Genomic DNA, 24477 nt, shown 5'->3' with positions numbered 1-24477 from the left:
TGTGTGGCCATTATACAGTATGGGGCATCATGTGTGGTCATTATACAGTATGGAGCATCATGTGCAGTCATTATACAGTATGGAGCATCATGTGCGGCCATTATACGGTATGCATGCCGTCATTATACAGTATGGAGCGTCATGTGTGTTCATTATACAGTATGGAGCGTCATGTGTGCCCATTATACAGTATGGGGCATCATGTGCGGTCATTATACAGTATGGAGCATCATGTGCGGTCATTATACAGTATGGAGCATCATGTGCAGTCATTATACAATATGGAGCATCATGTGCAGTCAGTATACAGTATGGAGCATCATGTGCAGTCATTATACAATATGGAGCATCATGTGCAGCCAGTATACAGTATGGAGCATCATGTGCGGTCATTATACAATATGGAGCATCATGTGCGGTCATTATACAGTATGGAGCATCATGTGTGGCCATTATACAGTATGGAGCATCATGTGTGGCCATTATACAGTATGGAGCATCATGTGCAGTCATTATACAATATGGAGCATCATGTGCAGCCAGTATACAGTATGGGGCATCATGTGCGGTCATTATACAGTATGGAGCATCATGTGCGGTCATTATACAGTATGGAGCATCATGTGCAGTCATTATACAATATGGAGCATCATGTGCAGCCAGTATACAGTATGGAGCATCATGTGCGATCATTATACAATATGGAGCATCATGTGTGGCCATTATACAGTATGGAGCGTCATGTGTGGCCATTATACAGTATGGAGCATCATGTGTGGCCATTATACAGTATGGAGCATCATGTGCAGTCAGTATACAGTATGGAGCATCATGTGCGGTCATTATACAATATGGAGCATCATGTGCGGTCATTATACAGTATGGAGCATCATGTGTGGCCATTATACAGTATGGAGCATCATGTGCGGTCATTATACAGTATGGGGCATCATGTGCAGCCATTATACAGTATGGGGCATCATGTGCGGTCATTATACAGTATGGAGCATCATGTGCGGTCATTATACAGTATGGAGCATCATGTGCGGTCATTATACAGTATGGAGCATCATGTGCAGTCATTATACAATATGGATCATCATGTGCAGCCAGTATACAGTATGGAGCATCATGTGCGGTCATTATACAATATGGAGCATCATGTGCGGTCATTATACAGTATGGAGCATCATGTGTGGCCATTATACAGTATGGAGCATCATGTGTGGCCATTATACAGTATGGAGCATCATGTGCAGTCATTATACAATATGGAGCATCATGTGTGGCCATTATACAGTATGGAGCGTCATGTGTGGCCATTATACAGTATGGAGCATCATGTGTGGCTATTATACAGTATGGAGCGTCATGTGTGGCCATTATACAGTATGGGGCATCATGTGTGGTCATTATACGGTATGGAGCACTGTGTGGCCATATTTTTTTGTTTATAACTATTGTATATGAAACAGTGTGATCAGCAGTGCTAAATGGGTGTGGTTGGGACGTGGATATGGGTGTGACTAATTATGAATGGGTGTGGTCAGAGGCGTGGCCTAAAATTTGCCGCGGCGCGCTTCGCACGCTGCAAACTTTGTCCCTCTTTCCCATCTTCAAAAGTTGGGAGGTATGGAAGTAAGCAGATTATGTGCGGTTGGTACCCAGGGTGGAGGAGAGGAGACTCTCCTCCACGGACTGGGCACCATATAATTGGTAAAAAAAAAGAATTAAAATAAAAAATAGTCATATACTCACCCTCTGATAGCCCCTGAAGTGTTCCCGCCTCTCCGGTGCATGCTCTCTCTTCCGTTCCTATAGATGCTCTGTGTGAAGGACCTGCGATGACGTCACGGTCTTGTGATTGGTCGCGAGACCGCTCATGTGACCGCTGCACGCACCATCTATAGGAATGGACGCCGCTGAGGAGATCAGCTGTCTGCAGAGGGTGAGTATAACCATTTTTTTTATTTTTTTTAATTATTTTTAAACATTCATTCTTTTACTATAGATGCTGCATAGGCAGCATCTATAGTAAAAAGTTGGTCACACTTGTCAAACACTATGTTTGACAAGTGTGACCAACCTGTCAGTTTTCCAAGCAATGCTACAGATCGCTTGGAAAACTTTAGCATTCTGCAAGCTAATTACGCTTGCAAAATGCTAAAAAAACGCGAAAAAAACGAGAAAAAAAACGCAAAAAAAAATGCGGATTTCTTGCAGAAAATTTCCAGTTTTCTTCAGGAAATTTCTGCAAGAAATCCTGACATGTGCACATACCCTCAAGGTTCCTAAGAGCACAGTGGCCTCCATTATCATTATTATTATACATTTTTATAGCGCCATTTATTCCATGGCACTTTACATGTGAACGGGGAAAATATAGACAAGTACAATAAACATGAGTAAAACAAGGCACACACAAGTACAGGAGGAGAGAGGACCCTGCCTGCGAGGGCTCACAACCTCCATAAACCTTAAATGGAAGATGTTTGGGACCACCAGAAGTCTTCCTAGACCTGGCTGTCCTGCCAAATTGAGCAATCGTGGAAGAAGAGTCTTGGTGAGAGAGGGAAAGAAGAACCCCAAGATCACTGTGGCTGAGCTCCAGAGATGCAGTAGGGAGATGGGAGAAAGTTCCACAATGCCAACTATCACTGCAGCCCTCCACCAGTCGGGCCTTTATGACAGAGTGACTTGACAGAAGCCTTTCCTCAGTGCAAGACATATGAAAGCCCGCATAGAGTTTGCTAAAAAAACACATGAAGGACTACCAGACTATGAGAAATAAGATTCTCTGGTCTGATGAGACAAAGATAGACCTTTTTGGTGATAATTCTAAGTGGTATGTGTGGAGAAAACCAGGCACTGCTCATCACCTGCCCAATACAATCCCAACAGTGAAACATGGTGGTGGCAGCATCATGCTATGGAGTGTTTTTCAAATGTAGGGACAGGACGGCTGGTTGTCATTGAAGGAAACATGAATGCGGCCATGTACAGAGATATCCTGGATGAAAACCTCTTCCAGAGTGCTCTAGACCTCAGACTTGGCTGAAGGTTCACCTTCCAACAAGACCAAGACCCTAAGCACACAGCTAAAATAACAAAGGAGTGGCTTCAGAACAACTCTGTGACCATTCTTGACTGGCCCTGACCCAGTAGCGTAGTTACCAGGGGGGGGCAAAGGGTGATCTCCCTGCACTACCGCGGGCAGTGGCTAAAGAGAGCCAGAGGAGCATATCCCCCCTCCCCAGATGCCGACGCTGTACCTGTGATGTGACGGCTGCCTCCAGTATGCTGCAGACACGCGCACATTCCACGCTGTGTGGTTGTGTCTCCTGCAGAACAGTAAGGACGCTCTGTGCTGCATCTTCAGTCCAGAGAGAAGCAGGACAGTTCTACCGGTACAGGCCGGAGGTGTCCGCACTGTGCAGGGAGATGTCAGGACACTGCTCTTCTCCTGATAAGACCCTCTGGATTCTTGTGCTGTATCTGCACCCTCTATCTGAGGCAGAGTAGATTTATGGCGGCTGATTGAACTTTTGCACAGATGAGGTGTCACGATTCACACCGTGCTGACACCACTATGTCACGGATCGGGGGTGACCTTTGGCCAGCACCCGGCTATCACATGTGCAGGGGGCTTATCTTATTTATCCCTCAACTGCTACAATGTGATGAAAACACAAACAAAGTGTCACGATCCATGTTTGGATCTTTGGCAGATCTGGTTTCCCTCTGATTTAAACCTTTTTTCCTTTCTGGTCATTGGGGATTAATGCAGTTTTCTCCCTCCGGTGGCCGCTGGTATTATTGCATTGCTGCTGGGTCAGCTGATGTTTGTGACTACGGTTGAGCGACTTTTGCTTTTTTAGGATCGAGTTGGGTTTTGTGAAACCCGACCTTCTCGAAAGTCGGATCGCGTGAAATCGGCCGATTCTACTGTAAAGTCGGGTTCCGGACCGGAACACGAAACCCAATGCAAGTCAATGTGGATTATTTTTTACATTTACTTAATATCTCTCTCTCTCTCTCTCTCTCTCTCTCTCTCTCTCTCTCTCCGTGCAAAGCATATGTTGTGTTTGACTGCGGAAATCACTGCAGCCCAAACGGTAATATGGCTCTATGACGCCGCAAAAACCAGGCCGGAACCTATGTCATCACGCTGCCTGCACTCCTTAATTGGCTGAAAAAATGGCAGGGAAGGCGTCATACAAAACGCGACTTTGGCGCCAAGATCGCCGACCACGTGGCCGATCCCACGCTGGAGTCGGGTCGGGTTTCACGAAACCCGACTTTGCCAAAAGTCGGCGACTTTTGAAAATGAACGATCCGTTTCGCTCAACCCTATTTGTGACCACTCCCACCATGCTTTATAAGGTCACCTGGTGCATCAGCTGACTGTTGGTTATACAGGTCCTTTCTGGAGACCAACCTTGCAGTAGCAGCTCCCTGGTGTCAGCCAAGTCTGGTGTTTGGAGCTCAGTTGCTGTACTATCTGTGTTGTGGAGTCCGCAGCGGCGTGCACAAGCTAAGTTCTGAGTTTTTGTTACTTTGCAGTTTGTGCATTCACCTTTTGGTATCGTGTTCCCCTCACTCTCATATTGTTTATTCCTGTTTATTTGCTTTGTGGTGCTGTTTACACTGTTCACCTCCTGGGGTGGGGGGTGGGGGTTTAGTTCAGAGTTTAACAGGAGACAGGGACAGGTCGGTGACTTGGGCCTCCCTACCTTCAAGGGTACCCCCAAGTTAAGGAAAGACAGGGCTTCCCCTAGCCTGAGGGGCAGTTCAGGGGCCCAGATTCCTCATCTCCTCCTGTCTTCCTATTTCTGCCCCGTGACATTATAACCAACCGTTCCATTTTTTTTTTTTTTCTTTTGGAGAGCCATGGCCCAAATGCAGGCCTTTGCCCAATTGCTACAGACTCTCACCGAGGAGTGTAAGGTGCAGCGTGGTGAGGTGGTGCAGCAGCTGCAGCAATTGTTGGGGTTTTGGGCCTCGGCTCAGGTACAGGCTCAACCAGAATCCAAGATATCTCTCCCAGACAGGCTCTCTGGAGGGAGAGATACATTTTTGGTTTTTAAGGAAGCCTGCAAGTTGTACTTCAGGCTCCGCCCTCGTTCATCAGGGAGTGAGGAACAATGGGTGGGAATCATCGTTTCCCTTCTTAAGGGTGATCCCCAATCCTGGGCCTTCTCCCTGCCGACCGATTCACTATCTCTACGGCCGGTGGATGAGTTTTTTACGGCTCTGGTGTATGGTGATCCAGATGGCGTCTCCCTGGCGGAATCCCGACTCTGTAAGATCAAGCAGGGGGGTCGGCCGGCTGAGGAGTACTGTTCACAGTTCAGGAGGTGGGCCACTGACACACAGTGGAATGACCCTGCCCTTAGGAGCCATTTTGTGCAGGGCCTGTCCCCTAGGTTGCAAGATACTCTGGTGCAGTATGCAGCCCCCAGGTCGTTGGAGGCCGCCATGTCCCTTGCCATCCGGGTGGATAGACGCTTGAGGGAGAGGCATACACCAAATGTGCCCCCTATAGTCCTAGCTAGGGAGGAGGACACACCTGGGCAGGCAGACGAACCCATGCAGGTGGGAGGAGTTGGTTCCCAAACTGGGTTGCCTGTGGTTCGCCGTGGAGTGGGGGCATGTTTTTACTGTGGGCAGACCGGTCATTTTATCAATGTCTGCCCAGTGCGTGCCAAAGTACCTGCACCATCTAAAGAGCCGCGTCCTCCTGGTCGTGTGGAGGGAGGCGACCAGGGTGTGTATATTTCCTCAATTTTTTTCTTCTCAGTGTACCTTACCTGCTGAGGTGGTTATTGGTGGGGTAACCGAGAATATTCCGGTGCTTGTGGACAGTGGAGCAGGAGTCAATTTGGTGGATGCTCATTTTGTCCAGACCCATGGCCTGATGAGTAGGACGCTAGCGAAACCCTTAAAGGGAACCTGTCACCCCGTTTTTTCGGTATGAGATAAAAATACTGTTAAATAGGGCCTGAGCTGTGCATTACAATAGTGTAGTTTGTGGACCCCGATTCCCCACCTATGCTGCCGAAATACGTTACCAAAGTAGTCGTTTTCGCCTGTCAATCAGGCTGGTCAGGTCAGATGGGCGTGGTGTCTTCCCCCAGATCTTGCGTAGTTTTCCGTTGGTGGCGTAGTGGTGTGCGCATGTCCAAGGTCCCGAATCCTGCACAGGGGTGTGAAAATAGCAGCGATGTCCGTTATTCCATTGGTGGTCGGTGGGTGCGGCCATCTTGCTTTGGCCGCGCGTGCGCAGAAGCGGCGCTCTGCTGGCCGCGGCGCTCTGCTGGCCGCGGCTTCAGGAAAATGGCCGCGGGCATCCGCGCGTGCGCAGATGGCTATCGCGGCGGCCATTTTCCTGAAGCCGCGGCCAGCAGAGCGCCGCGGCCAGCAGAGCGCCGCGGCCAGCAGAGCGCCGCTTCTGCGCACGCGCGGCCAAAGCAAGATGGCCGCGCCCACCGACCACCAATGGAATAACGGACATCGCTGCTATTTTCACACCCCTGTGCAGGATTCGGGACCTTGGACATGCGCACACCACTACGCCACCAACGGAAAACTACGCAAGATCTGGGGGAAGACACCACGCCCATCTGACCTGACCAGCCTGATTGACAGGCGAAAACGACTACTTTGGTAACGTATTTCGGCAGCATAGGTGGGGAATCGGGGTCCACAAACTACACTATTGTAATGCTCAGCTCAGGCCCTATTTAACAGTATTTTTATCTCATACCGAAAAAACGGGGTGACAGGTTCCCTTTAAGCGTCCAGGCCATTGACACTGCTCCGCTCAGCCAGGGGAGCATTACACAAGTCGTAGACAATATACATCTGCGTATAGGGGCTTGTCATGAAGAGTCTTTATCATGCTACGTCTTGGAGGGCATACCAGCTCCCATGGTTTTAGGACTCCCTTGGTTGAAAAGACATAACCCGGTCATAGATTGGCGGTCCAGGGAAGTAGTCAGCTGGGGTCAGTCGTGTAAGGACTGCTGCCCGGGAGCTACGATCTCTGCCGTTCTTCTAAAACCTACCCCTTCCCTTTCAGTGGGGGCAGCAGAGGTGCTGCCAGGGACTAGGGGCAAGACTTTACCCTCACTACAGGTTAACCCGGTGGGTAAGAGACCTCTTAGGAGGAGGAGTTAGATGAGGGTGGTGGTTCCCTCGGAGCATTGTGGGGGTGTGAGTGTAGTGACACAGGGGGACGCCTCTGTTGTCAATTCCTCAAAGAATTCTCCGTTCTGTGGCAAACGTTTGCATGGAAATAAACATTCAGGTCCGGACCTGTGTGGGAATGAGTACGTATGGGTGTCCACCAAAAACATCAGGTGGAAGTGTGCAACTGGGACCTGGAGTTCCAGGGTGATTGGGCCATATCGGGTGTCGGCCATTCTCAGCCCGGGGACTTTTCAGTTGGAGTCACCCCCAGTTATGCATGTACACAACTCATTCCCCAGGTCGGCGCTCTGGAGATTTGTGGCTCCTCCGGAGCCTACGTTGCTGGCATTTTCATCAGGTCGCATTTGTCATAAACCTGAGAGTCGGGTGCCTGACGAGGTGAACGCTGGTGGATCGAGGCGTCCTCACCGTAGGTAGGTCTGGTGAGGTCTGTTGTTGAGTGTCCAGAGGCCACTCATTGAAAGGGGGGGTACTGTCACGATCCATGTTTGGATCTGTGGCAGATCTGGTTTCCCTCTGATTTAAACCTTTTTTCCTTTCTGGTCATTGGGTGTTAATGCAGTTTTCTCCCTCCGGTGGCGACTGGTGTTATTGCATTGCTGCTGGGTCAGCTGATGTTTGTGACCACTCCCACCATCCTTTATAAGGTCACCTGGTGCATCAGCTGACTGTTGGTTATACAGGTTCTTTCAGGAGACCAACCTCGCAGTAGCAGCTCCATGGTGTCAGCCAAGTCTGGTGTTTGGAGCTCAGTTGCTGTACTGTCTGTGTTGTGGAGTCTGCAGCGGCGTGCACAAGTTAAGTTCTGAGTTTTTGTTACTTTGTAGTTTGTGCATTCACCTTTTGGTATCGTGTTCCCCTCACTCTCATATTGTTTATTCCTGTTTATTTGCTTTGTGGTGCTGTTTACACTGTTCACCTCCTGGGGTGGGGGTTGGGGGTTTAGTTCAGAGTTTAACAGGCGTCAAGGACAGGTCGGTGACTTGGGCCTCCCTACCTTCAACGGTACCCCCAAGTTAAGGAAAGACAGGGCTTCCCCTAGCCTGAGGGGCAGTTCAGGGGCCCAGATTCCTCATCTCCTCTTGTCTTCCTATTTCTGCCCTGTGACACAAAGGCTATTGACCTATCAATTTACCGCAGGGGCTTATTTTAGTTATCCCACTGCAGCTACAGTATCACGAACTGCAGATTTATGTATATCCCGCTTTCCAGTTCCGCTTGAGAACTTGCAGCTCTCTGGCGCCCCCCTTACCCTCAGGTCAGACTAGGTACTGCACCTAGGGTAATTAGTCACCAGCAAGGCTGCCTGCTATGTACTGGCTATTGAACACGCTGCAGGCAGGAACTGCTGCCGCCGTCGCTACAATGACTCCCAAAGACACAGAACAAGTATGCTGCCACCAGCTCCGATTAAAAGGGTCCGAAGCCAACCCAAATCAGTAGCGTAATTAACTTCAGAAGACATAGGGTACGTTTTAGAGCAGGAGAATGAAACTAGTACTTTATAAGTTTTACTCCATAAAAAGATCAGGCAGTGTTTATAAAAGGTATATACAGATGTTACAATATGAGACAAATGATGTACAAAGCAATTATAAAATAAACATGGATTAAAAAAAGAAACTCACATTTGCTTAGATCATTTCAGGCAAACCATGCTGGTAGCCGGAGCCCAAAATGTCCCAATGCATCAGGGAGGCTGTCTGTATTGAAGTCCCAGGCAAGAATGAAGGCTGGGTTAAGTGCAGTCACTTATACTTGCAGGCTTGTGACATCACTAAAGGGGTTGGTTTGCCTGCGCCCTCCCCTAACTCACAGTTACAGATTCTATCAGCAATACTTACAATTCTAATATCTTAGCTTGAGAACATGGCAGAGTCACAGCACCCCCATCATTCATCTTATATTAAAATTTGCTTTCTATTAACTCCGAATGTGATCTAATTATCCCACACAGTTCAGGAGAAATCTGTTTCTCTGGTTCTCTTAGGGCTAGAGTTTAACAAGAGGTGCCGTAACGATGCTCTATCAATGCATGTTCTAAATATGCTCCTGGCATATCTCTATCATACACTGACGGCTAGCTATGGCTCATGTAATATCTCCCTCCTTTTCAGCAAACCTCATGGAGTTTACACAAAGAAGTTTGCACACGCTCCTGGCTAATTAGCATTCATGGCTTGGAGGAGGGGAAGAGCAGAGAGGAGTTCAAAGGCCCCACGCTGGGGCTTCAAGTTAAGCCTAAGTCACACTAAACGACTTACCAACGATCACGACCAGCGATACGACCTGGCCGTGATCGTTGGTAAGTCGTTGTGTGGTCGCTGGGGAGCTGTCACACAGACAGCTCTCTCCAGCGACCAACGATCAGGGGAACGACTTCGGCATCGTTGAAACTGTCTTCAACGATGCCGAAGTCCCCCTGCAGCACCCGGGTAACCATCGGGTTACTAAGTGCAAGGCTGCGCTTAGTAATCCGATATTTACCCTGGTTACCATTGTATAAATAAAAAAAAAAAAACACTACATACTCACATTCTGATGTCTGTCACGTCCCCCGCCGGCGTCCACAGGGTTAAAACTGCTTTCGGCAAGAGCGCTGCTAATGCACGCGCTGCTGCCGAGAGCTTCCCTGCACTGAACGTGTCAGCGCCGGCAGTAACAGCGGTGACGTCGCCGCTGTGCTCTGCTTTACAGCCGGCGCTGACACAGTCAGTGCAGGGAAGCTCTCGGCCGGAGCGCGTGCATTAGCAGCGCTCCTGCCGAAAGCAGTTTTAACCCTGTGGACGCCGGGGGACGTGACAGACATCAGAATGTGAGTATGGACTTTTTTTTTTTCTTACTTTTACAACGGTAACCAGGGTAAAAATCGGGTTACTAAGCGCGGCCCTGCGCTTAGTAACCCGATATTTACCCTGGTTACAAGTGAACACATCGCTGGATCGGCGTCACACACGCCGATCCAGCGATGACAGCGGGTGATCAGTGACCAAAAAATGGTCCTGATCATTCCCCAACGACCAACGATCTCCCAGCAGGGGCCTGATCGTTGGTCGCTGTCACACATAACGAGATCGTTAGCGGGATCGTTGCTACGTCACCAAAAGCGTGACGTTGCAACGATATCGTTAACGATATCGTTATGTGTGACTCAGCCTTTACACAGTGTTTCTACTCTTGGATGGAGGAATGCAGGGGAGGGGGTCGCAGCTGCATGTGTATGACATGGAACTTTCTAGACTAATCTCACAATATGACATTGTTACAGTATCGTGACATGCGGTCACTGTCAGTGCAAATCGCTGGAGCATCACCAGATCTGCAATAGACTTCAAAGCAGCTGCCATAAATCTCATTGACAGAGGCAAGACTGATCAGTAATGTGCACTGATAGCTGTGAAGTTGGCTGCATGTCTCCTATGTAGATATATATATATATATATATATATATATATATATATATATATATATATACATACACACTGCTCAAAAAAATAATGGGAACACTTAAACAAGAGATTATAGCTCCTAGTAAATCAAACTTCTGTGAAATAAAACTATCCACTTAGGAAGCAACACTGTTTGACAATCAATTTCACATGCTGTTGTGCAAATGGAATAGACAACAGATGAAAATTATTGGCAATTATCAAGACACACTCCATAAAGGAGTGGTTCTACAGGTGGGGACCACAGACCACATCTCAGTACCAATGCTTTCTGGCTGATGTTTTGGTCACCTTTGAATGTTGGTTGTGCTTTCACACTCGTGGTAGCATGAGACGGATTCTACAACCCACACAACTGGCTCAGGTAGTGCAGCTCATCCAGGATGGCACATCAATGCGAGCTGTGGCAAGAAGGTTTGCTGTGTCTGTCAGCGTAGTGTCCAGAGGTTGAAAGCGCTACCAGGAGACAGGCCAGTACACCAGGAGACGTGGAGGGGGCCGTAAGAGGGCAACAACCCAGCAGCTGACTGCTACCTCAGCCTTTGTGCAAGGAGGAACAGGAGGAGCACTGCCTGTGCTCTTCACAGATGAAAGCAGGTTCACACTGAGCACATGTGAGACGTGACAGAGTCTGGAGATGCCATGGAAAGCGGTCTGCTGCCTGCAACATCCTTCAGCATGACCGGTTTGGCAGTGGGTCAGTAATGGTGTGGGGTGGCATTTCTTTGGAGGGCCGCACAGCCCTCCATGTGCTCGCCAGAGCTAGCCTGACTGCCATTAGGTACCGAGATGAGATCCTCAGACCCCTTGTGAGACCATATGCTGGTGCGGTTGGCCCTGGGTTTCTCCTAATACAGGACAATGCCAGACCTCATGTGGCTGGAGTCTCAGCAGTTCCTGCAAGATGAAGGCATTGAAGCCATGGACTAGCCCGCCCATTCCCCAGACCTGCATCCAATTGAACACAACTGGGACATCATGTGTCAAATTCAGTGTGAATTTACAATTTTCATAGTCATGAAAATACAGAAAAATCTTTAAATGAGGTGTGTCCAAACTTTTGGTCTGTCCTGTACATGTAAATAAATATACACTCTCCTGGTGTACTGGCCTGTCTCCTGGTAGGGCCTCCAGCCTCTGGACACTATGCTGACACACAGCAGCTCGCATTGATGTGCCATCCTGGATGAGCTGCACTACCTGAATCATTTGTGAGTTGTAGAGGCCGTCTCATGCTACCACGAGTGTGAAAGCACAACCAACATTCAAAAGTGGCCAAAACATCAGCCAGAAAGCATTGGTACTGAGATGTGGTCTGTGGTCCCCGCCTGCAGAACCACTCCTTTGAGTGTCTTGATAATTGCCAATAATTTCCATCTGTTGTCTATAGCATTTGCACAACAGCATGTGAAATTGATTGTCACAGTGTTGCTTCCTAAGTGGACAGTTTGATTTCACAGAAGTTTGATTTACTTGGAGTTATATTCTGTTGTTTAAGTGTTCCCTTTATTTTTTTGAACAGTGTGCATTAGGGTTGAGCGAAACGGATCGGACATTTTCAAAAGTCGCCGACTTTCAGCAAAGTCGGGTTTCATGAAACCCGACCCGATCCCACTGTGGGATCGGCTATGCGGTCGGCGATCTTCGCGCCAAAGTCGCGTTTCATATGACGCTTTCCCCGCCATTTTTTCAGCCAATGAAGGAGTGTGGGCAGCGTGATGACATAGGTTCCGGCTTGCTTTGTGCGGCGTCACAGGGGGTAAAACCGCCATCTTAACGTTTGGGACATAGCGATTTGCAGAGTGAAACACAAACTTTGCAGGGACGGAGGGGAGAGAGAGAGAGAGAGAGAGAGAGAACAAAAAAAAAAAAAATCCCCATTGACCTGCATTGGGTTTCGTGTTTCGGTTGGCCCCCGACTTTTCACAATAATCGGCCGATTTCACACGATCCGACTTTCGAGACAGTCGGGTTTCACGAGACCCAACTCGATCCTAAAAAAGCAAAAGTCGCTCAACCCTAGTGTGCATATGAACTGACACTGGATAGAACCCCGACCCCGGATATAGGATAGATTTTATATATTTTCTATCCTGTAACCGGGGTCAGGGTCATATCAGACCAGTGTTTGTGTGATCTCATATCAGTAAATCCAAGGTGGTAAACAAGAAGACCCCATTCTAAAACCTTTTACTAAAAAAAAAAAGTCGAGGTTGAATATATATGATAAATAGCCAGGCAAAAGAAAATAGAAGCAGCAAGTAAGTGCATATAGAAAGTCACATATGGGTGCGGGCCGCTGAACATATACAGGTCCTTCTCAAAAAATTAGCATATAGTGTTAAATTTCATTATTTACCATAATGTAATGATTACAATTAAACTTTCATATACTATAGATTCATTATCCACCAACTGAAATTTGTCAGGTCTTTTTTTGTTTTAATACTGATGATTTTGGCATACAACTCCTGATAACCCAAAAAACCTGTCTCAATAAATTAGCATATCAAGAAAAGGTTCTCTAAATGACCTATTACCCTAATCTTCTGAATCAACTAATTAACTCTAAACACATGCAAAAGATACCTGAGGCTTTTAAAAACTCCCTGCCTGGTTCATTACTCAAAACCCCCATCATGGGTAAGACTAGCGACCTGACAGATGTCAAGAAGGCCATCATTGACACCCTCAAGCAAGAGGGTAAGACCCAGAAAGAAATTTCTCAACAAATAGGCTGTTCCCAGAGTGCTGTATCAAGGCACCTCAATGGTAAGTCTGTTGGAAGGAAACAATGTGGCAGAAAACGCTGTACAACGAGAAGAGGTGACCGGAACCTGAGGAAGCAGTGGACTGAGTCTGGTGTGGAAACATCCAGAGCCACCGTGCACAGGCGTGTGCAGGAAATGGGCTACAGGTGCCGCATTCCCCAGGTAAAGCCACTTTTGAACCATAAACAGCGGCAGAAGCGCCTGACCTGGGCTACAGAGAAGCAGCACTGGACTGTTGCTAAGTGGTCCCAAGTACTTTTTTCTGATGAAAGCAAATTTTGCATGTCATTCGGAAATCCAGGTGCCAGAGTCTGGAGGAAGACTGGGGAGAAGGAAATGCCAAAATGCCTGAAGTCCAGTGTCAAGTACCCACAGTCAGTGATGGTGTGGGGTGCCATGTCAGCTGCTGGTGTTGGTCCACTGTGTTTCATCAAGGGCAGGGTCAATGCAGCTAGCTATCAGGAGATTTTGGAGCACTTCATGCTTCCATCGGCTGAAATGCTTTATGGAGATGAAGATTTCATTTTTCAGCACGACCTGGCACCTGCTCACAGTGCCAAAACCACTGGTAAATGGTTTACTGACCATGGTATTACTGTGCTCAATTGGCCTGCCAACTCTCCTGACCTGAACCCCATAGAGAATCTGTGGGATATTGTGAAGAGAAAGTTGAGAGACGCAAGACCCAACACTCTGGATGAGCTTAAGGCCGCTATTGAAGCATCCTGGGCCTCCTTAACATCTCAGCAGTGTCACAGGCTGATTGCCTCCATGCCACGCCGCATTGAAGCAGTCATTTCTGCCAAAGGATTCCCGACCAAGTATTGAGTGCATAACTGAACATTATTATTTGATGGTTTTTTTGTTTGGTATTAAAAAACACTTTTATTTCATTGGTCGGGTGAAATATGCTAATTTATTGAGACAGGTTTTTTGGGTTATCAGGAGTTGTATGCCAAAATCATCAGTATTAAAACAATAAAAGACCTGACAAATTTCAGTTGGTGGATAATGAATCTATAGTATATGAAAGTTTAATTGTAATCATTACATTATGGTAAATAATGAAATTTAACACTATATGCTAATTTTTTGAGAAGGACCTGTACTCTGTCTAGACAAAACCCCCAAAGGGGGTGAAGGGGGAAAAAGAGAAGAACAGACAAGCCAAGGGGCACACTTTTTTCTTTAGATTGGTAATATTCTACCTCCCTTTCTTCTGGTTCCCTTTGGGTTCTTGTCCACACAAGAGTATTCCTTTAGGGTTCCCTGGATACATTCAGGGAGCTGTACCCATATGCTGGCCTCTATATGCACCTACTAGCTGTTTCTATTTTCTTCTATTTAGCTCTTTGTCATATATATCAGGGCTGAGCAAGTAACAGCCCATAGAAAGGGACAAACAGTGACCAGAATCTAAGGAGTGGGAGCTATTGAGGGGGCCATTATACAGTGTGAGAACTACTGCGGGGGTCATTATACAGTGTGGGAGATACTGCAGGGGTCATTATACGGTGTGGGGGATAATGTAAGGGCAGTTATACAGTTTGTAGGCTGCAGACGAGTCCTGGCTGAAGGAGTTGTCATGTCGGTCTGGGCCAGATGGAAAAGACGGGAAAAGTGAACGACTCCATCAGAAAGAACATCAGCTGTAAGTCACCATCAATAACTGTGCTGTGATCTCTTATCTTTAACACTGGGTACGCAGGCCATGCGGATTTATGTGGATGTCTCCGCATGCGTCGTTTTGACGCTGTGCTGAACTGCGTCGAACGCAACATGTTGTATTTTGTTGCGGTCGGCGCAGCGTCAAAATGACGCATGCGGAGGCAACCGTACACATCCGCATGGCCTGAGTACCCAATGTTAAAGATAGGGTACGCAGGACGTATGCCAACGTAAACGGAGCTGAAGGAAGCGGCGCGGCAGTGGGTGGGGTTTAACGGAGGAAGAAGGCTGCCGTCCGCAACCCTGCTGAACGCTAGTGTAAAACTAGCCTAATCCTTATAAAGGGCAATTCTCCAGGCTAATTGCTGCCTATCTACTTGACGAGGACCTGTCACTTGCTCAAAAAATGAGCTAAATACATTGTAAAAATCCCAATCACCACTGGTGCTGCTCCATTGGGCAGGAGTCACACTAGCGTATAGCATCCAATGCGACCCTTGGCTCCTGCTCTGCTGCGAGCGTAAGCCGAGTGTCAGTGCTCCGATCCTCGCACAGCTGTGGAGGAGACAAAGTAATTTCTCCATCTCCTCTCTTGCCAGCATCGGCTTATATCGCACTGCACTCGGGTGATAGAGTTTCCCTTAAACCCGTAGACTTGTATGAGTGCGAGCGAGCTACGATTGTTCCCTCATGCTGAATCGGCATGAGAAAATATTCGCAGATCTGTTTTATCGCAAAGCTCTCGGCCTTATTATGACTCCAGCCTTACAGAGATATTCACATTGGCTATTTTTGTAATGCCCAATGTAAAATGATTGGTTGCAGACCATCTGGGCACATCTTCAGTTTTCTCTGCCACTCGGCTGGGCAGCTGATCTAACAGTCTCAGACTTTGCTGAGCTGTGAGCGGAAGTTTCAGGGAGGGATAAACTCACATGTACCAGGAGAAGCAAAGTAACGCACAGCTGCACTACATTCAGAGATTTCACATACAGTGCTCCAAAAGCAACAACTGTGAGTATCTTTGCAAAGGAACGACGCAGCACAAAATGGAAAAAAATGGTTAATTCCAGTGATCTTGGGGATTTTTTACTAATTATTTAATGCATTTTTTGAGCAAGCAAAAGGTCCTCTTTAAGAATAAGGTAGCGTATCTAACATGTTCCTTCTCCAAAGGTCAATGATGGGAGAAGTTATTGATGGGCTGTCTGCTCAGATTCTAGGGGTTGGGAGAAGTTTAGTATTACACAATCATAAAGAGTGTACCCAGGACATTGTTACTCACCACACATCTCGTAATAAGCTTCCATCTTTGGGGTATCACAAAGGAAATATTTTGTGCTGCTCTTTACCGTCCCAAATCCAAGAAGGAGCAGCAGAAAGTTAAACATCTCCAGAGTAATAAGACCGTACAAAAGTGTCGTTCAATATAATATATGACCTAAACACGAAAATGTGACTAATGTTCAAGTTCCTCTTTTCTACATTTTCAGTTCCTTTTGTAGAGACTACACCTCCGACAATACACAATTCTGGTGACGGTTTAGTCTTTTATTTTCAGTTTTAAGGTGCATTTTACAGTTTTACTTCTTTCATTGTATAGGATAAGCAATGTGTCCAGACAGTGAACAATAAAATCTAGCCACACGATATATGGGCCTTATGGGATTGTGTTCGTGGCTGACATACACCAACCACTCTGGATTTCTACGTGACCACATTCATCATCAGTTTCGACAAGCCACCTGTATGACCTGCACGTCTGGCTCTCGATCTCAGATTATTGATACTTTTTTCCTTCTCAGATTTGATTTAATAAAAATTGTGTATTTTTCTTGCTGCCATGAGAACATAGGCCACGTTCAGTATTGGTCAGTATTTTACATCAGTATCTGTAAGCCAAAACCAGGAGCGGATCAATCAGAGGAAAAGTGTAATAGAAACACGTCACCACTTCTGCTGCATGACATTCCTTCCTATATTAAAGATACTGATGAGTTTTAATGCATTTTAATTGTTATGTATAGCTGCTGCACATGTGTTCCAGCACCGGGGTGGGGTTTAGCTGCCTCCCTCTGTTAGGCTGGGTTCACATTGCGTTAATGGGTGATCGCTAACGGACAGCGTTGCACGGCGAAAATGTCGCAATTAACGCCGTGCAACGGGTCCGTTAGCGCACCCATTGACAGCAATGTTAATTTCGCCAGCAGCGCATCACTAGCGCGTGCCTTTTTCGTCTCGCGCTAGTGATGTGCCGTTCTTCTGTGACGCGCCTCGGACGCTGCTTGCAGCGTCCGCGGCGCGCCCGAGGTCCGTTCCCCGCTCTCGCAGATCGGGGATCTGCGAGAGCGGGGACGTTAACGCGACCCCCAAACGCGATCCATAAAAATACATTGCGTTAGCGCAATCCGCTAGCGCTAGCGCTAAACGGATTGCCCTAACGCAATGTGAACCTAGCCTCAAGAGGTGATGTCAGTCTCACGTACCTGTGTGACCAGTAGAAGCGCCACTGCAGCGCGAAACGGCTGTCGCCCATTCCACTCCTGTTCCCATCCTACCGATGCCGATGTTTTTAAGTTTTGGAATAAAGAAGTTTTTTAACCGGTGAGTGCCATCCGTTCCTTTCAATTTTTGTATCCATTGTGGCTATTTTCTTTGGAGTGGCACCCCGGCTCACTTACTGCCGTATATATGCTTACAGCATCAGTTCATGCAATTACCTGTGCACCGAGTGGGCTTCCCCGCTGTGCCGACACTTTGTTACAGATATTCATTAGGTAAACTAGGGGGCGGGTCAGTGAGGGATCAGTGACCTGTCAGCAGTCTGCATTATGAATACCTAATCATGAAGACCCCCACAGGCCGCCCCAGAGCACGAGCATAGTAACATAGTAACATAGTAACATAGTTAGTAAGGCTGAAAAAAGACATTTGTCCATCCAGTTCAGCCTATATTCCTATATTCCATCATAATAAATCCCCAGATCTACATCCTTCTACAGAACCTAATAATTTCTACCAAAAAATGAGTACAAAGTACCCACAGACCACCATACTACACAAAATAAAATCAATAAAGTTTATTGAACAGATATTTAAAAAGACATTACATAATACTGTATAGAGATATAGAAAAAGGACTCAGTCTAAATTTCCCAACTAAGCAGCAAATATTAACACAGTGTTGAACATTGTTGATGACAGGTATATCACAGTACTAAAGCTCATACGAAATCCTTTAAGGCAGATAACCATTATATTATGCCCGGATAGATAAAGCTAAAAATACCACAAATATTCACTATAGTGCACTATAGTGCTTACGGTAAGCACTATAGTGAATATTTGTGGTATTTTTAGCTTTATCTATCCGGGCATAATATAATGGTTATCTGCCTTAAAGGATTTCGTATGAGCTTTAGTACTGTGATATACCTGTCATCAACAATGTTCAACACTGTGTTAATATTTGCTGCTTAGTTGGGAAATTTAGACTGAGTCCTTTTTCTATATCTCTATACAGTATTATGTAATGTCTTTTTAAATATCTGTTCAATAAACTTTATTGATTTTATTTTGTGTAGTATGGTGGTCTGTGGGTACTTTGTACTCATTTTTTGGTAGAAAGTATACAATTGTCCACTATTTTTTCTTGATTTTTGGTGTAGATCGAGAGGAGTAATTATAGTTATGCTCCTGGCTAAGATTAAATATTTATGCTTTTTGTATCTTTATTCTGAGAACCTAATAATTGTATGATACAATATTGTTCTGCTCCAGGAAGACATCCAGGCCTCTCTTGAACCCCTCGACTGAGTTCGCCATCACCACCTCCTCAGGCAAGCAATTCCAGATTCTCACTGCCCTAACAGTAAAGAATCCTCTTCTATGTTGGTGGAAAAACCTTCTCTCCTCCAGACGCAAAGAATGCCCCCTTGTGCCCGTCACCTTCCTTGGTATAAACAGATCCTCAGCGAGATATTTGTATTGTCCCCTTATATACTTATACATGGTTATTAGATCGCCCCTCAGTCGTCTTTTTTCTAGACTAAATAATCCTAATTTCGCTAATCTATCTGGGTATTGTAGTTCTCCCATCCCCTTTATTAACTTTGTTGCCCTCCTTTGTACTCTCTCTAGTTCCATTATATCCTTCCTGAGCACCGGTGCCCAAAACTGGACACAGTACTCCATGTGCGGTCTAACTAGGGATTTGTACAGAGGCAGTATAATGCTCTCATCATGTGTATCCAGACCTCTTTTAATGCACCCCATGATCCTGTTTGCCTTGGCAGCTGCTGCCTGGCACTGGCTGCTCCAGGTAAGTTTATCATTAACTAGGATCCCCAAGTCCTTCTCCCTGTCAGATTTACCCAGTGGTTTCCCGTTCAGTGTGTAATGGTGATATTGATTCCTTCTTCCCATGTGTATAACCTTACATTTATCATTGTTGAGCATATGATTAACTCAAAACAGACAGCAACCACAAGACGGATTTCATCACCAGGTATCATTGTAATCAGTATAACAGCGCCGACCTGACACTGTGTAGATGACCGAGCACAATCCTGCTGACAGGTTCACTTTAAAGGGTGCAAACACTTTCAGCCATGACTGTATATAGCACAAGTTGCCTCCTAGTGGGAAAACGACAATATTAGCAATGTGCAACATAACACAGTCCCGCAGCATTATATAGATCTGTGGAGTTTTTTTCACAGTAACCTAATTTCAGCATCAAGTAAACAGTTTGAAGAGAAAGGTAGGCCTTATAAATGGGAATCACCACACTAATAGCCATAAAACACAGCTTTATTAAACACATATGAATACAAAAGGCAAAGCACACACATTAAAAACATTTAAAACAGGGATGAACAGAATGACCCCATAGAAACAAGAGCCCAAAATAAGGCACAAAAACCCGCACAAAACTTAAGGGAATACAATAAACATGCCCACTAGAGATAATGGCCTACAGTGACAGACTAATCATGAACAATATACAACAAAATGACTGTAACCAGCCAAAGTGCCCGTTCACCTGCAAAACAAATACATGGGAGCACAGTACCCTGGTAACACATAGAGCCTAGTATACAGCACACTGTGAGTGCCATGCTTGATACCAATGGAAAGGCTGTACTAAGGACATAGTGCTGATCGTTGAAGCTATGAAAGCAGGACGGAAAACACCCAAAAATTAGAACTGAAAATGCTACCAGATACCCACCCAAAATATGACCAGGCGCCTAGATGAAATAGAAAGTACATAGGTGGCAAAATCTGCCCTGGGTGAGTATCCTGTAGTTACCGGTCATAGACAAGGCCAAGTGAGCATGTGTACCCTATAAAGTTTGAAGTGCGGGCAGCGGACACCCAACGCGTGTCGCCACACACTGGTGGCTTTGTCAGGGGTAGTGCCCGCATGGCCAGCCTCTTGCTTAAATAAGTAGCAATCAATACATTACCCTCAGCAGCTGTACGGCCGCCAGATTCACCACATGGAGTATGTGCAATCGCCATTGCACCCGCCAGGCCCGGCATTAAATAAAGTGCGCATGCGCCGGCGTCCCAGAGCGGAAGTGTAAGGTCCGCTCAAGGTTGCCATGGCTGCACGCACACTCTAGCAAATGCGCATGCACAAGTAATAGCCCACAAGAGCAAGATGAATTAGTAAGTGCACGGATACTTAAAAAGCAAAGGCGCTAAGCATAATGAGCATGCGCAGAAATATGAGGGAGACAATGAGAGAACAAGTGTGCAGTTACTCTACGCATGATGGCACTATGTGCAATAACACTGTGACACCAAACCGAAGACTATGTATGGCGCATAATGTATTATAGAGCAGATGTCACATTTTAGGGTATTACGCATTTGTGGCAAAAATTAACAATGGAGCAAATCAAAAATACCAAGATGCTCACATAATGAATGTGCATGGATGTTATAAAGAAGAAAAATAAATAAGAAAAATAATAATAAACCACCAAATATGATGTATGGTGGTAAATCTGCTCGAAAACATACCAATGGCCAAAAAGGACAAGGCGAAGGGGAAAACCCTCACATCTGTTGCTTCACATTTTCTGGTTGAACACAACTCGCAATGGACTGGCACGAAGATTTTGGGACTTGAAGCGGTTCACACGAACATTAGGGGTGGTAATATCACCCTTGAACTTTTAAAACGGGAATCAAAGTGGATTTTCGATTTGAACTGTGTTATTCCATTTGGCATTAATGAAGACTTGTTGTTCACGGGTTTTTATAAACAATAGGTGGCAAATCAATGGTCTGGCTGGTCAATGTATAATTTTTTTTTTATTGCCACATTAGAATCTTGGTTTCTCTTTTCCATCTGGAGATTCTGGCCTTTACAGTTATAGGTTGGCATATTCATGTCAATGTGTCTTTTGACTAGTAGGTCACTAATCATTTTCTATCTTTGATCTACCAGTCTATATTTTGTTTTCTTTAAACAGTATGTTTTCGAGCAGATTTACCACCATATATTATCATATTTGGTGGTTTATTATTATTTTTCTTATTTATTTTTCTTCTTTATAACATCCATGCACATTCATTATGTGAGCATCTTGGTATTTTTGATTTGCTCCAATTTTTGCCACAAATGCGTAATACCCTAAAATGTGACATCTGCGCTATAATACATTATGCGCCATACATAGTCTACGGTTTGGTGTCACAGTGTTATTGCACATAGTGCCATCATGCGTAGAGTACCTGCACACTTGTTCTCTCATTGTCTCCCTCATATTTCTGCGCATGCGCATTATGCTTAGCGCCTTTGCTTTTTAAGTATCCGTGCACTTACTAATTCATCTTGCTCTTGTGGGCTATTACTTGCGCATGCGCATTTGCTAGAGTGTGCGTGCAGCCATGGCAACCTTGAGCGGACCTTAGGCTACGTTCACATTTGCGTTGTGCGCCGCAGCGTCGGCGCCGCAGCGCACAACGCAAACAAAAACGCAGCAAAACGCATGCACAACGCTGCGTTTTGCGCCGCATGCGTTGTTTTTTCAATTGATTTTGGACGCAGCAAAAATGCAACTTGCTGCGTCCACTGCGCCCCGCCGCGGGCGCCGCAGCGACGCATGCGGCGCACAACGCAAGTGCACCGCATGTCCATGCGCCCCCATGTTAAATATAGGGGCGCATGATGCATGCGGCGCCGCTGCGGCGCCCGACGCTGCGGCGCTCGCCGCGAATGTGAACGTAGCCTAACTCTTCCGCTCTGGGATGCCGGCGCATGCGCACTTTATTTAACGCCGGGCCCGGCGGGTGCAATGGCGATTGCACATACTCCATGTGGTGAATCTGGCGGCCGTACAGCTGTTGAGGGTAATGTATTGATTGCTACTTATTTAAGCAAGAGGCTGGCCATGCGGGCACTACCCCTGACGAAGCCACCAGTGTGTGGCGACACGCGTTGGGTGTCCGCTGCCCGCACTTCAAACTTTATAGGGTACACATGCTCACTTGGCCTTGTCTATGACCGGTAACTACAGGATACTCATCCAGGGCAGATTTTGCCACCTATGTACTTTCTATTTCATCTAGGCGCCTGGTCATATTTTGGGTGGGTATCTGGTAGCATTTTCAGTTCTAATTTTTGGGTGTTTTCCGTCCTGCTTTCATAGCTTCAACGATCAGCACTATGTCCTTAGTACAGCCTTTCCATTGGTATCAAGCATGGCACTCACAGTGTGCTGTATACTAGGCTCTATGTGTTACCAGGGTACTGTGCTCCCATGTATTTGTTTTGCAGGTGAACGGGCACTTTGGCTGGTTACAGTCATTTTGTTGTATATTGTTCATGATTAGTCTGTCACTGTAGGCCATTATCTCTAGTGGGCATGTTTATTGTATTCCCTTAAGTTTTGTGCGGGTTTTTGTGCCTTATTTTGGGCTTTTGTTTCTATGGGGTCATTCTGTTCATCCCTGTTTTAAATGTTTTTAATGTGTGTACTTTGCCTTTTGTATTCATATGTGTTTAATAAAGCTGTGTTTTATGGCTATTAGTGTGGTGATTCCCATTTATAAGGCCTACCTTTCTCTTCAAACTGTTTACTTGTAGCTTTCTCATAGGCCTTGGTTTGAATCCCACTGATCGTGGTGCCCCCATTTGTTTCTATTTGCTCATTTCAGCATCATAACATAATTTGCCTAAGGACATAATCACCTCAGGCATATTTGTATTCATGCTTAGCATGTTCATGATGAAAGTTACCAATGTACACACTAAAGATGTCCATATGGGCCCATTATGCCGTAGGTAAGGCGTGACCATTTCGATTTTGTCTGCCTGGTTCAATAAAAAAAAAAAAATTAAATAGTGCAGAGTATGCTATTCGTATAAATGTGCTTTTACATTGCAGCCTATGGGTGACAAAAGACACGGCATAGAATCACAGTGATCCGTTAGAAACAGACATCATGGGCATTCCAACCACTTTCTGTGACTTATCCATAAAATAGTACATAGTAAATATAGGAAAACTGACTGAACAGCAATCTAGTCTGAACTGGTGCATAACCAAAAAAGACATATAGCAAATAGATAAATGGCTGCACTCAATTTTACTGTGCTAAAGCAAGGAAATGTGCGATACATGAAATGTGAATAGCATAATGGCTTGTGAAATCTATGAAAAAACACGAGATGCTTAGCACAAGATTTGGCCAAAAATTGTGAGCCCATCCACCAAACGTCAAGGTAATCTCAGATCGGATGGGTCCCTGACCTGTCTGCCTAGTGTGAACACTTACCTATGGCTAATAACATGGTAAAGCCTGCATTTATAGGAATGTCGGAACCAACTGTGTTTGGATGTAATTAAAATCACAGCATGGTGAAGGGCGGGGCGTTCAAGTCAGAAAAAATAGTACATAGTAAATATAAGAAAACTGACTGAACAGCAATCTAGTCTGAACTGGTGCATAACCAAAAAAGACATATAGCAAATAAATGACCAAATCTTGTGCTAAGCATCTCATGTGTTTTTTTCATAGATTTCACAAGCCAGTATGCTATTCACATTTCATGTATCGCACATTTCCTTGCTTTAGCACAGTAAAATTGGTTGCAGCCATTTATCTATTTGCTATTTATCCATAAAATAGACACCATTAAATGGCTGACAGATGACATGCAATGACAGCCTCCGTATGATATACACTTCAGGAACTTTGCTGCAGTGTATACATTGTACATCGCACGTCAGGAAGGGGTGAAGATTCCTTTTTTTTTTTGTTTTTTTATCATCCACACAGCCTACCATATACTCACTTGAATAGAACAACACTACAATACCATGTACACAACCGCTATGGACTGTACAGCGTGGACT

The 24477-nt window shown here is 45.8% G+C and overlaps 2 protein-coding genes across 3 annotated transcripts in view; one reads left to right on the top strand and one right to left on the bottom strand.

The window, feature by feature from the left end:
* LY96 (lymphocyte antigen 96) overlaps positions 1-16513 on the bottom strand; it is a 68649-nt gene extending 52136 nt beyond the window's left edge. Inside the window, exon 1 of one of the 2 annotated variants that reach the window (XM_077270667.1) lies at positions 16386-16513. In XM_077270667.1, the coding sequence (XP_077126782.1) occupies positions 16386-16491 (106 nt within the window). In that variant the 5' untranslated portion in view covers positions 16492-16513. The remainder of the gene's footprint in view (positions 1-16385) is intronic. The other variant, XM_077270666.1, reaches the window with a different exon arrangement.
* Positions 16514-22401: 5888 nt separating this feature from the next.
* ELOC (elongin C) overlaps positions 22402-24477 on the top strand; it is a 41026-nt gene continuing 38950 nt past the window's right edge. The window contains exon 1 of the mRNA XM_077270660.1: positions 22402-22408. The gene's annotated coding sequence lies outside the window, so the exon portion shown is untranslated. The remainder of the gene's footprint in view (positions 22409-24477) is intronic.

This window comes from Ranitomeya variabilis, chromosome 6 (assembly GCF_051348905.1).
Source record: "Ranitomeya variabilis isolate aRanVar5 chromosome 6, aRanVar5.hap1, whole genome shotgun sequence".
Classification (NCBI taxonomy): domain Eukaryota; kingdom Metazoa; phylum Chordata; class Amphibia; order Anura; family Dendrobatidae; genus Ranitomeya; species Ranitomeya variabilis.
Note: the sequence above shows the minus strand (reverse complement) of the source record. Positions and strands in the feature narration are given on the sequence as shown.